We start from the raw sequence: 13,696 nt of genomic DNA on the forward strand, positions 1-13,696 counted from the left end.
CCGAAAAAGTATCTAGATTCCAAACTGTTCACATGGAGTTATGTAAACTCGACTTAGTGAAACATGTGCAGCATTTGAGTTTTTCTGTTCAAAGTATTGCCCTGAATACACACAGACACTTGCAGCCATCAGAAAATGGTTGCTCTGTAGATTTCCAGCATTCCCAGCCAACATCTTATTTTGACTATCAAATGTGAGTTTAAATCAATCCCAGCACCTGCACAGATAAAAATTACTGCCTACAAATAAAAATGAACTTTGTTTCAAAGTTACATACCTTCCTAGACAACATCCACATCACAAACCTTAGCAGGATGGAATAATTTTCCTCTCACATTTGGAACATTTCTTTGAAACTAAAACAGTAGATAAAGATTTCTTTTACAGTTGTTTTTTATCTCCTGTTCCTCCCTACTAGGCATCCAGTACCAACAAGATGGACTTCTGGTCTTACTCACATAGCAGTTCTTCTGTTGCGTTAATTGACACACCGTTTCATTCCACTCACCTACTCGTCAGCTGAAACGGCCCTTAGTTCCTACTCGCACCATAAAAACTTGGTTTGTACAACCTCTTCCCAGTAGATATTTCCACACCAGAGCCAAAGAGGGGTAAGGGGTATTATTCACCTAGCAGAGAGTGACCCTGATTAAGTCATTCTCCTGTTAGACAAAGAAAGGTTGAAGATCTGTATTACCTGAATGTCAGTGCGAGGTCCTCAGCTGGAACCTTGCTTTGCGGTTCTAATTGTCCGTTTTCTGTCTGTTTAGTGGCGCCCAGTTTGTTTTTTATATCCAGTGAAGACTGACTCTCCTTTAAAAAAAGGACGGAAGAAAAATTCTTTAACACTGTATTAAAAGAACTTGAGACTTCATCCTTTGAGACCGACGATGAAGGCCTGTAAATTGAAGTCATACAGTGTAACCCACAGAAGCCATGAGACACGAAAACAGACTCAGTAAGATATGCTCCTCCTCTCAGGACACAGTATTTCCCAAAAGGAAGGGACGTTTCTTGTAACAACAAGCAAAGACCATAGACGGTAACAGCACACAGACTTCTCACTGCTAGACTGAACCTGCAGATGATGTTTTCTATGTTTATACAACTCATGGCACAGTGACCTTGGAGATGATTCATGGTTTTCAACAAATTCAGTGCCACCCTCACTTTCAAATGGTGACAAAGTAACAGCAGAGTATTTTAAAGTTGCTAGAATTCAAATTTTTCGCCAAGAAGAATCAAGAAACTTCTCAGGAGGTTTTGAAGAATAAAGAGGTGAAGAGGGAGATGGATGACTCCAGCTGGGATCATCCAGCAGAGCGCCTTTTTGCCAGGGAGAAAGGGCTGCAGCCAGCTACACAGCTCTCCACTCCACCTCTCTGCCTCCCACCCCCATGGCACTCACCATGCTCAGCTCACGGGTTCTCTTCCCAATTTCCCTTTCCACCTGGTGTAGCTCCAAGCTCAGCTGTTCACTTGAGATCATCCCAGGCCACTTGGGAGGTGGGGGTGGGGGCTGTGGTTGGCCTGCCAGGGTAGTCGCCTCCCTCTGCAACAGCAGCCTGTTACTAACAGCCTAAATGCATAAAGCCAAGCACATACACAACTGAGCACACAACACACCAAGCACAGGAAGAGCTCTAGGCCATAACTCCAGAGTATTGCTTATTTGCAAAACCAAGGCCTTCTCTCTCCATCCCAACAAGGTCCCAATTGAAATCACTTCCCATTCAAGTTTAAATATTTTTTTTTTTTTTTTTTTTTACATGCAGACAAGCTTTTTCACTTTTAAACAAGCAGTGTTCAATACCTTTTACTGTAATAAATTTGCATGGGTTTTCCCCATATACCGCTCCCTTCTCAAAACTGAGATTAAGCACGTGAACAGAACCACTACTCTTGTGAGCTGCTTGTTGAACAAAAGATGCAGCAGATGAGCAGATCTGCTGCTGTATTTTACAGCAGTAGAATTCATCAAATTCTACAGCAGAGTCAGTATTATTACTCAAACACAAAATATCTTGAGATGTGGATGTCAATATGTAGCTCTACTGACCCAGACCAGGAAGCACAGGAACAGAGAGGGGCAAGTGACCACAGTCATTCACAAGTGGCAAGTTATTAGCAGCCACGTAAAAGCAGTAACCACATCAGCCACTCCAAAAATCTGATAATGTTTGGGAATCAGTTACCTAAGCGTGTGGTCTACTTTTAAAAACACCATCTACTCCTCCACACAACCGAACAGCTGGCTGGTATTCAAGTAGAAATGTTGATTCATTTGCAAAGAAACCAAAATAAGCTAGATCTTCGTGCTCTGACTGAATGAAGCAATTGCTACAACCTTCTACCAGGTAAATCGATAAAGCCTCCTGGATTTCAAATATCTACTTGCAGCTTTGAACACAAGAGATTGCAGCTTTCAGTTTATTACCCAAAATAACCAATTAGTTCTGATAAATTCAAATGATGGTAAAATCAAGGCTCAAAACTCAACTACGCAGAATTTAACACTGACACAAACAGAATAATGAGCAGGAGAGAGAGGCAGGCCACTCAGGGTTTTGCAACTTCCCAATGCTCGTCTATTATGGCCAAGGCAGACATGCAAGATTTAAAACACCTTCTCTTCTTGTTTCCAAACAAGAGCACAAGAACACAAGTTGTGTTTCGAGTAACTAAGAAATGCATACTACTTGTAATTGCTGCTGTGACTTAAAAACTGTGAGCTCCTACAACTAAGCTGGAATAACCCTCCTCTCAACACATGTTCTTGGGTAACCACAGCTTCAGCAGAAGCTGCTACCCCACTACTTATAGCAATTCCTTCTTGGAAAACATTAATATGAATAGTTGCTGAGGTAACTAGAATAGTTTTCTGGTAAATATTTACTGATTTTTCCTAGGAAGAAAAAAGAAAAGTAACTGAAGCTTTCCTAAAACAATTCTTTCATTATGTCTGACATTCTTCCTTCTGCGTCTCACTAAATACAAAGATTTCAGCTCATTAATTCTTTTACAAATGCAGACTTTTATCTTTCCTCATGTGGCAAGGGACTACATTTCTTCTAAGCACAGAGACATAAAACATTAAGCTTTAGTTTTTCAAGCTAAATATCTTCAATATTTATTTTCTCGACTCTTGTGGCTTGCGCTATTTAGGAAGAAACAGGTACAACACAAAGCCAAACATGAAACAGATGAAGGTCATGTCTTTCTGTACCTAAAACCAGACATTTCCAGTGGCAGTAAAGCCAAGAGGAACAGGTATCTACACCACGAGTTTGCCTCTGAGTTAATAGATGAACAGAGAGGGGGAGTAAGTGTGAGAGAGAATGAAAGCAAACGTGAATGAGCACAGATCCAAGCACGGTGTTGATGTGCACGTGAAGTGCAGGTAAGTTTCTGCTGCTAAGCAGAAAGGTTTACCCTTGTACCACAGTCCTGATGCCTGGCATCACACAATTAAGTATGGTTACTGAAGAGCATTACAGAGAAAGATCATCGACACATGAAAAGCAGCTTTACCAGCGTCATCTCTCTCCACACCACCCCTCACCGCTCTTCCAAATGTTGGTACCAACCTCCAGTCCTCGCATTTGTGTCTGCTGGCTAATCTGATGGTCTACTTGCTGCAGCTCCATGCGCAGCTGCTGCTCCCGCTCTGCTGAGGGCAACTGTTTTCCATGACCAGCCACATCTGACATGGACAGTCTCTCCCTTTGGGATCAGAAAAGCAAAAATAAGATTTCCAAAAAAGCTTTACTCAGCTGGCACAGAAAGAAATGGATAAAGAAAATCTAGAAAAAGGAAAAAAAAATAAAGCAATCCTACCTGTCATTGAAACGTCCCTGAGAAGGTATATTCTGATGAGGAGAATACGGAGAGCCTCCCCAGCCACCGTGAGTTCCGTAAGGACTGTACTCTGCCAGTGAACAGAAAGAAAACCATGTTGCATTCCTACAAAACCATCCTTTAAGTAGTCTGGCCAACACACAGAACTGGACAGAAATTAGAGCATAACCAGGAAGATCAGCCCTCTAAGAGTGAGGATGTCTAACATTTCCTCTGCTGAAATCAACACAAAAATACTACGTGTGACCTTCCTGCATGTGCAACAAGATTTGCTACGGCCTTACAGAGCCTATGAGTTTGTGAAAGACTTCAGACACGCAAGGGAACAAGGACACAAAACCAAACTTACAGCTACAATGAGAGCAGTGATTTCTATTACTTAAGTTCCTAAAAGACTCAAGAGTTAACTGATTAATTCTGAGATACCTAGTTAACAGCAGTTTGAAGATTAAGCTTTCAGGGAAGCCAGAGCTCTACCTGTGATAAAGTCTAGAAAGTTACTGCTTGAATTAAGCAAATGAGTTTTTGTTTTGTTTCCGGCAGTTAACTCCTGGAAAAAAATCTAGAAGGAAGTTTGAGGGAATATAATTAAGTCTTTTCTTAAGATTATTCACTGGACCTCAAGAAAGAGACCATCTTTTGGAGTATGATATACAGCCACGCTATACATGTGATGAGAAGAGAGATGTGTGGAAAATAAATCACTCTTCCTTTATCCACTTCGTCTAACAGCACACACAACAATGGCTGCATTAAGTTGGCAGCAGCGACTATCCATAAAGCAGGAGTGTGGTACAGTACTTCATCGTGATGGTTTTGCATTACACATTTGAGAAAGCAGTTAAGTTTCCGAATTTTACTACAACAGACGTAAAAGAAGCCTCATCTTGGAGGGACCAGCAGAAGAAAATAACCTTTTCCAAACAGTAGCAAATCCCCAACACACAACCTACGTGTGCGCAAACCTGTCTGTAGAACAGCAAGTGTTCTAGTGGCAGAGTTTTTCTTCAGGCTTCTCAGTGTAGCCCTACCCAGCGTTATTTTTAGTGGCATAACATACATCTCACCCATATTTCTAAGACACAAAACAAGTTTACAGGGGCTGTCTTCAACTTGCACCACACTGTAACACTAAAAATCACAACAGGCAGCAGAATCCAAGGGCACACACCGTACCTGAAATGATGGATTTGGCGGAAGCTCCCTGAACTGCCATGGCCTGCATGGGACCAGAATTCTGGTACATCGCTTTGGAAGTACGAGAGATAGCCCCAAATCTCGACACAGTTGGTCGGTCTCCAAAGGGAATGAGGTCATCATCACCAGTCTCTGCTGCTCTTCGCTGCATGTCTAATCGCTGGTCACGCATGGCTTTGCTATCTACGTTCTACACAAGACATGGAAAAGGCAGTCAAAAACTTATTCAGAGATGAACAAAACCACATGCCTTTTACAACAAGCTGGTACCAGTATAGTAAGTCTCTCTTGTATTCTCTATTCCCTTCATCCTCCAACTAGTCTTCCTAGTCTTCAGTTTACAACTCCACTGTTAGAATGACGTTTCTTTAAAGGTCTAACTTAAGATGACGATTACTACCCACCACTGTGCAACAGTTACATGATTAACTGCAAACAAATCCAAGAGAAGGGAGCAGTAGCAAGAGGAAATTAAGACAGAGAAAGTCTAATGGGAAAGGCAAAAAACCAAACAACCCTCTGGAATAAAGCAAAGAGGAGATCAGTGGGCATCTCTGAGGAATACATACTCCTTCCAAAGTCTAAAAGAAATTTATCTGAAGCCCAGTTTTAAGAACAATATCATCTAACAGCCTGCAGGTGACTCAAAACGGGAATTATTCAGTACAGCACTTACTTGGACAAATCTAGTACATCTTTTCAAGCACATTTTTCCTTAAGCAGCAGTAATGCTTGGAACATCCTAGTTTCTAACTCAGCTTCAGACTCAAACACCTTAATGGGTCAGCAAATGAACAGATAATCTACTCAAAGAACTTTGCCAAGCAGTCACAAAGTAAAAGATGTGCACAGAAAACAAGCTTGACTTCGCAGGATAAGTCAATTTGACTTAGCTTACTTAGAAGAAGAAACAACAGATTATTGTAAAGATTTTTAACAAAGCTTTTTCTGAGACAAAGTTAGGCCAGTTATGGGAGAAGTCACCTGCAGTGAATAACTTAAAAACATAAGTCTATGGGTCGTTTCCATGAATAAATTTTTAAAAAAGCATACTCAACATAAAAGAAACAAAACAAAAAACAAAACCACATTCCTCCCCCAAATAATCACCACATCCAAACACCAAACTGTAACAGAAATAAACAGACTCAATTAAAAGAAAAAAAAAAAGAAAAAAAGAAAAGCACTCAGTTAAATGGGAATGCTCTCTGTTGGCTGCCAGAAAACGTAACACAGCAAGAAGTGCCAAAAATGAGTTAAGACTTTGCTAAAGAAGTAGAACTGTAGCACAGTGCTCTGTGCAGCAAAAAGAACAAGGTAAGTGGGGCTACTACAAAGAGGACTGGCTAAAGGCTAAAAACTTCAGTATGGTCCAAAATTCAAATAAAACTCTGCAAGCTTTCAGTGAGGATAAAGATTGCTAGCAACAGACAAGATGACATTAGGATAAAGGGGTGAAAATGGCAGCCACAACTGAGTTGGAAGCTAAACTCAAGAAATACAACATGTTGAAATGGGAAGAGGCATTAGACAGCATCTGCTTTGGAATTCTGAAAAAAACTGACGTTTTAATCTCAAGTCCATAAAATGCTACTACCAATTTTAATTTATTTCCATCTACTGAGCGGGAGGAAAGACCGTAGTGAAGTTGCAATGCCATCTGCCTAAAATCCAGCATTATGCACTCTCAGATGATACTATTCTTATCTCTGAAAAAACGAATCTTTTATGAACAATAATTAATTCACGTGCCATCTGCACTGAAGGTGTCCTGAGAATTTTTTCCTGTGAGGAGGCAAAAACGGAAGAGCAGCAGAGAACCTATCAGCTTAGCTGAAATGAGCTCTGTTTAGCAATGAGAAAGGAGGCTGCTTCTCCAGAACCCTGTTACCTCTCAACTGAGTTCCAGTTTGTTTGCACAGTTTTCTAGCAGCAGGGATGAAAGACAAGAGCTGCTTCCTGGCTCCTGAACACTGCTGCCTGGACAGCAATAAGCCGATTCTGAGTTATCTCAGTACTTCCCAGGTCAAACGTGACAGCGTTATGACTCCAGGCAAAAACACTGTAGGACAGAGCGCTGAAGGACATGTGAAAAAACAAAGCTGCAGATGAAACACCTTGTCTTGCTCTGCTTTTTCTGGGAGAAAGTCTCCATCTTACTCATTTCACACAGTGCCTTCAAGGCCTTACAGGAAGGTAATTCAGTGGACAGAAACCAGATGCACTTAATTGCCATGAGGCAGATGGCAAACAGAGAAGTCTGCTTGTGGGCAAAGAGGAGAAGCTGGACAGAAAAATCCTACGATTTGGTTAAGTGGTTGCAACAGATGAGCAAGTTCTGGACAGAAACTTCTTCTCCCTCCCCTTATTCACCAAAGAAGGGTCACCATGACAGTGACAATACCTAAACAAAAGATGATAGAACGCTTTTGCAGGTGGAAGGTGAAGGAGAACAAACAGATGCATCTCTCTAAAAGGCCCTCAGACCAAACAGTCCTTTCTCGTGAAGACTTGAATGTCTTGCTATTTGCATGGGCTACCCCAGCACACTACTTGCAGTTGAGTGATGCTTAAAAGTTAGGAAGAAACAGAATCGTGGTGATTTTCAGAATCCTGTTTCTTTCCTTCTACATTCCTGACTGCCAAAAATGACACCCTAGCAGCCCCCTCCTTTTGCAAAACTGACCTAGCAAAAACACAGCAGCACAAAATAAGACCACAGCCAGACACCCACAGCTTCAGTGAAGTATTGAATAAGCACCGCATAGTGTTAGAAATTTCCCTCAAGAATAATCAGTCTAGTATTATGTTATGACTATGCCTCTCTTGGAAGCTTCATGCAAGTTTTGGGTATTCTTAAGGTCACAAATCGGAGAGTCCTTCAAGTAAAAACTAACAACATTGTTAATAGCAGTCACAATCACCTTAAAAGGAATGAATAGCACAAAGTTACAGTATCTCTCTCTGACAGAAAGAAGTACGGGAGGCAACAAAAAGATGGACATGTTTAATTAACAAGCTGCCTGTACAGAGTCATTTCTGGATTTCCAGTATGTGTAAGGAATCACAATATCTCTTGCAATCTATGGCTTTAGAGCAGAGCGGTTAGCCTGCATCTATATCCAGAGTTTTAGAACAGCTACACAGATGTAGGACTGTTGATAACTTTGAAAACAAAGCACTCTGCACACTTGCGAATGCATTCTTTGACCGTAATGCACTTTTGAGCTTAAATACAAGCACTGCCGTCATCCTGGAAAGCAAATGAGAGAGTCCCTCCCAACGCACAGAAGTATCAACTTTCCATCTGTGTTCCCCAGTCCCTACGTACCGCCATCTCCACACTCCTTGCTGCCACGACATCTTTGGGTTTCGCATCTTTGGTTCCAATGTAGGAGCCGATGGTGTCACAGGACCAGGGAGAGTACTGGCTATAGTCGTTTCCTTTGTATTTCCCAGCTACTTTCAGGTCTTCATCCAAGTACTGTACAAACACAAAAATCTGGTTCTGTAAGTGAAGGGAAGAAGCAGCTTCACAGCCACCACTTAGTTCAACAGTAGTGAACTTGAAGAAAAAACACCACCAGGATTATTTTTTTATCGGATACATCGCTATTTGGAATTGGGCCATGACAAATATGAAGTGTGTGATATTCTGATCACCTGGCAACACTCCCAGTGCTGACTGTTCACTTGGCCAGTATCGAAGTGATATTTTGGTCTTGGTTAAAAAACCAAACCTTTACGAAGCTGTTACTTAATTCTAAACACGTCAAGAGCAAATGATGCAAAGTCCAGTAACTGTGAAGATGGACTACTTCAGTTAATACTGGCTCAAAACTAATTCTCTTGGTTGCACCAAAAGCAGACAGCTTAGGATCAGTGGTAGGTGAGAGAATCAACAGCCAATTGAGACTGGAGACGGCATTTATAAGGGCTTCCCACCTGGAGCATGAAACCTGCCCCCCGCAACTCTTTCCAACACTGTACTGTTCTAATTTTCTTGTTGTCTTCACCTATCGGCACACACAAACTCACAAGTGTTTTCTAAACACGCCAGTAAGTCGTATTTCTGTCAAAATATGCTTACCTCTTCTGAATGAAAAGGATGAGACAAGGTTGGTGACGGTGCAAAAGGAGGTGGAGAAATCACCTTCCTCTCTTCTAGCTGGGCCATGATCTCTTTCCTTCGTCGGTGAAGTTCGTCCAGGCTGGGATGCGGCTGAAACAGACAGAAGTAAGTTACAAAATACTGCAAGAAAAGGAAATCCAGTGAGTAGTCAGTATCATGACAATACCAAGTAACCATCACTTTGTTAAAGCCTGTTAATGGATTAGGTGCCCAACTAAGCCAGTGTTTCTAACTTTAAAACTACTAGTCTTAACTCACAGGTAGCTCAACATGACTGTGTTCCAACCTGGCAAAGTTTCCACTGGAACACATTCCCGCGCAACAAGTCCCTGTTTCGGTCATATGGGGGGAAGTGGTAGAACTCTACAGATCCTAACCTAGTCACGGTTAATTTTCATTTATTAATAACCTTGCAATTGAATCAAACATCCCAGAAACGCGTCAAACTCAATAAATGTATAAGTTAAATTAAAAACGCTTCCTGGACTCAGCAATACAATTCAGAACCTTTAACCTGAGTAACAGCTACGTTAAGTCCAACTATTCTACAAGATGCAAATCCAGCTGGTGATTTACCAAAACAAGTTTGTACACTTCTACCAGGAAGACTCTCCAGTTAGCAATCTGAAAGTAGAGCAAGTTTGGAAGAGCAGAATCTTTAGTTCCTTTACCATGGGATGTATGTTTGCATGTTTATTCATTTAGGCACAGAGATGGTCAGTCATAGATGGGCAGCCCAGGAATGCATACGCAATCGTTCGCACACACTGTATTTAATCTGCACTGGAAAAAGAGTGGCCCTCTCCAGTCTAATCTTTGTTGGAGAAGTCAGAGCCACGTGAGGCTTCCTAAATTAATTACAACGCCTTTCTACTTCGAGCAGTAAGTAGCAGACAGCTTTTACATATTAACATCATTACAATTGCAGAGTTGACCAGTAACTAAACTGTTTTCCAGTTTTTCATCAGCTTTGTGGAATGCATTCCTTCTTAAAGTGCCATCTTCTAATTCCTCACAAAAACCATCACCTTACTGCAAAAATATTCAAGTATTTTACATTTTCTCTCTCAGACAACTACATAACCACAATATAAAAACCATACCCTGTGGCACGAAGGTCTGATCTGACTGAGATGTGGAGCCACTGGGCAATAACCCTCTGTTTGCTGGTATCTGTCTCTGGATTCGGGTACGTAGGAAGGTACAGCTGCTTGCGGAATTTCGATGGGTACAGGGCTTCCTCGGACAATCTCCTCTCGCTGATAGGGTTGGACAGGGGGATACATGCGACGGCTGTCGTAGTGCGGTGGGTATATGGGCTGTGCCATGGGAGGATACTGCTGCGGCTGCGTGTACTGGGGGCTCACCACACGATCCTGAAGGTAGGGTGAGTAATGGTCTAAGTAAGGCGGACCAGGTTCAGGAGCCGATGGAGGAGGTCGGACAAAGCGAGACATGGACTGAGTGGGATAGTAAACTCCTGAAACAAGGCAAAAGGAAAAAACACAAACAAGATATAGAAAATAATTATCACAACTGTCTACAAAACCAAATTTTTTCAAATACTCCAGTCTACAAGCATCGTGAAGAGAATGGTGTAAGTTATTTCACATTTGTTGCTTGCCCCCACTGTCTAAACGGTATTTCTACTCAAAAATTAACCACAGAAAACCTAGAAAAATGAAAGCTGATCCAAAGCTCCAAGTGACACAGTTTAATCATCCAAAGACGACTCTGACAAAGCGTAAAGGTTAGAGTAGCTGGAGAACAGGTGATGAGCCTGAGCCCATCACGGGTGCCACAGAAGTCCTGCTAGCATACCAAAGAAGTAATTCACTAGAATGTCTCTGCAGATTCACATGAATGCTTTTAGCTACAAAAGACCTAAAAAGTAAACTGAAGATTAGCCTGTACGTCTCTATCCACACAACTAAAGTTCCGTTTGTCCCCACATATCAGAGCCACTGCCTGTGTAAAGAAACTTGCATCGATTCGAATTTAAAGTTATCTAAAGATCTGTTCTACCTCTTGAACAGTAGAAGGAAGTTTCAGTACTGCGAATCATCAAGGACTTCAAAGATCACACCTCTCAGTTACCTGAAGATTTTTAGTAATCGATCCAGATAATTTAAAAATATGCACGAATACGTGCACATTAACAACACACGCATCAAATTTTGTGGACAACTCAGATCTCACTTGCATACAATAATCAGATGTAAGCTTTTTTTTTTTTACCTCTTTCAACTTGCTCAAAAATGGTTCCTGACCCACCCTTCTTCTCCTTTCTAGGGCTTTTTCTTCTTCTTTCCACTTCTTTTGGTCTTTCATTCTTTATTTTTCATTCATATTAACTTCACTTTATGTCATTTCTCTCTCCCATCTTATGTTGCATAAGAATCATTCCCTGTCTTTATACACAGCCATACCTTTTCTTTCTAATCCCCTTCAAAATTATCTTTCTCCACTTGGTCTCTTTATACTTAGAACTTTTCCTCTTACTTCCTATTTTATGACGTTTTCTTTCTTGTGCTCAGCCCTTCTCTAATTTCCCTTGTCTCTACTCACCACATGGATGCACAGACATTTCTGAAATACTCGCACACTTTTATTAAGGACATAAGTACTTTCACTCCTCAAGCATAAACCCCTCTGTCAGTTAAACTTTATTTCCATTTTCCCTGAGTCACACTGAATTAAGGTTTACCAGATCCTTGATCTAGCCCAGTTGGGAAGAAAGAAGGATTTGCTACACAAACCTCTGTTTTCACTTGCCTTAAAGTCCTCGGTAAAGATTTAAAGAGCTTGCCAATTTCCACTTTATTATGCCATCACCACATTAGTGCCTGTAGTCCATGCGATACGCAAGAAAACTCCATCTTAAGGGCTTAAGTACCAGACCAGGAAAAAAAAGATCAAGAGCAGTATGAAGGGGAAAGATGTTAGTCTCAAACTTACCCTGTTGGTAGGGTGCTGGCTCAAATGGTGGGGCAGCTCCTCTAGGATCTTGATAAAACATATCTGCTTGCTGAGTATTATACAGCTGAGACCCTCGTGGTACCATTTGCAGCTGCTTGGTGACAGACACTGACGGCAGATCTGTTGGTGCCCGAGCAGGCACAGGATGGGGGTTCACTGGTAAGGCAGAAATAGAGCCCTTGGGGACAGATTCCAGCCTAAAAATAAAAAAGATGGCACTGGTCATTAAGGCCTGATATAGCACACTGTACTTTAAAATACTGTTGTCTATATTCCACCTTCTGAAGGCTTACATCGCCATCTCCAATTAAAACATACACAAACAGGGAAGCAAAGCAGTTTAGAGCTTTAGCTTTAGTTTTCTGTTCTACTCTTTAACCACTTTAAAAAAAAATAAAAACAAAAAAACCCCAAACAACAAACCACCCAAAAAACTCTGTTCTGTTTCTTTTCTAGAGAATGGGTTTACTTTGTTTCTACTGTACATTTACACGCACGACACTTTGAACAACAGTTACGAAGACCCGTACAAGTCAGGAGGGGATCCAGGTGCACTGCTACTCAGATGGTCCATCTTCCCTGGCTTCAGAGCAGTTTCGTAACCAGAGTCAGTCCCTCGAGAAATAAGTTGCGTCACTGTGCTGCCTGTTGACACAATTCCATTTGGCAGGGCAGAAGTTTTCCTATTGGGCAAGTCCACTCCCCCTTCCTCCGAGAGGATAGCTCCTGAAGGCAGGCCCACCTCATTTAGCTGGCCCAGGGAGGCACTCAGGGGTCTTCTGGGAACCAGGCGCTTGTTCATTTTACGGAATCTTCAGAAAAAGAAACCACACATCAAAAATTGAAACAAAAATTACGAAGAAGAGTTGCATTTTCAAGATCTTTTCAAATACAGACGCTAACGAAAGCTTCAAGTTTTAATTCAAGTTTCCTAAGGACTTCAGAAATTTATTATGAGTATCTGTTAGACTACAACTTCACTGTTATTTGAACTGTTAACAGCAGTTTCAATCAGAAGAACATGGATGGATTTTTAATGATAAATACCCCAAGATTTCACAGCTAAACTTCACAGAGCAAGTTTAAAACCTTATTTCCTGTACATATAAGCATTTCAACTGTCCAGAAAAAATCCACAAAACCAAACAGCACATAAAATACCACCTGTAGTGGCAGAAGCTTCAGAATTAAGAATCACAGACTACTCCAGTCTATTTTATTCAGAGAAGAAACTAACAGCAGAAAAGTGACAAAAGATGAACAGATTCCTTTTTGCACCATTTGTCCAACAATAAGCCAAGCCAAGCCTGTATTGCCACATGATCTCTTTTAAAGCACAGTTTGTTAGGATTTATGTTACTACACCAACATGTAGCTTACATCATTTGCGTTGTTTGATAAATTAAGTGGTTGCAGAGATAAAAACTATGAACACACTGTAATTTCAAGTACCTAACTGCTTCTGATTAAGTCTGAACAAACACGAGCCTTTAAACTAACGTTCCACAAAAATCAGCAGACTGATGGTAT

At 41.2% G+C, this 13,696-nt stretch overlaps 1 protein-coding gene across 19 annotated transcripts in view; it reads right to left on the reverse strand.

Moving 5' to 3' along the window:
* Positions 1-13,696, reverse strand: part of RC3H1 (ring finger and CCCH-type domains 1) — a 65,634-nt gene that overhangs the window by 8,272 nt on the left and 43,666 nt on the right. For 9 of the 19 annotated variants that reach the window (XM_086617817.1, XM_086617818.1, XM_086617816.1 and 6 more), the window contains 10 exons: positions 12,697-12,978; positions 12,146-12,363; positions 10,291-10,667; positions 9,146-9,277; positions 8,387-8,557; positions 5,035-5,245; positions 3,838-3,928; positions 3,588-3,723; positions 1,409-1,579; positions 698-813 (listed from right to left, as the gene is read on the reverse strand). In XM_086617817.1, coding sequence (XP_086473943.1) covers positions 698-813; positions 1,409-1,579; positions 3,588-3,723; positions 3,838-3,928; positions 5,035-5,245; positions 8,387-8,557; positions 9,146-9,277; positions 10,291-10,667; positions 12,146-12,363; positions 12,697-12,978 — 1,905 coding nt within the window. The remainder of the gene's footprint in view (positions 1-697; positions 814-1,408; positions 1,580-3,587; positions 3,724-3,837; positions 3,929-5,034; positions 5,246-8,386; positions 8,558-9,145; positions 9,278-10,290; positions 10,668-12,145; positions 12,364-12,696; positions 12,979-13,696) is intronic. The other 10 variants (XM_086617826.1, XM_086617828.1, XM_086617825.1 and 7 more) reach the window with 4 other exon arrangements.

Source organism: Tauraco erythrolophus, chromosome 10 (assembly GCF_009769465.1).
Source record: "Tauraco erythrolophus isolate bTauEry1 chromosome 10, bTauEry1.pri, whole genome shotgun sequence".
Taxonomy (NCBI): Eukaryota; Metazoa; Chordata; class Aves; order Musophagiformes; family Musophagidae; genus Tauraco; species Tauraco erythrolophus.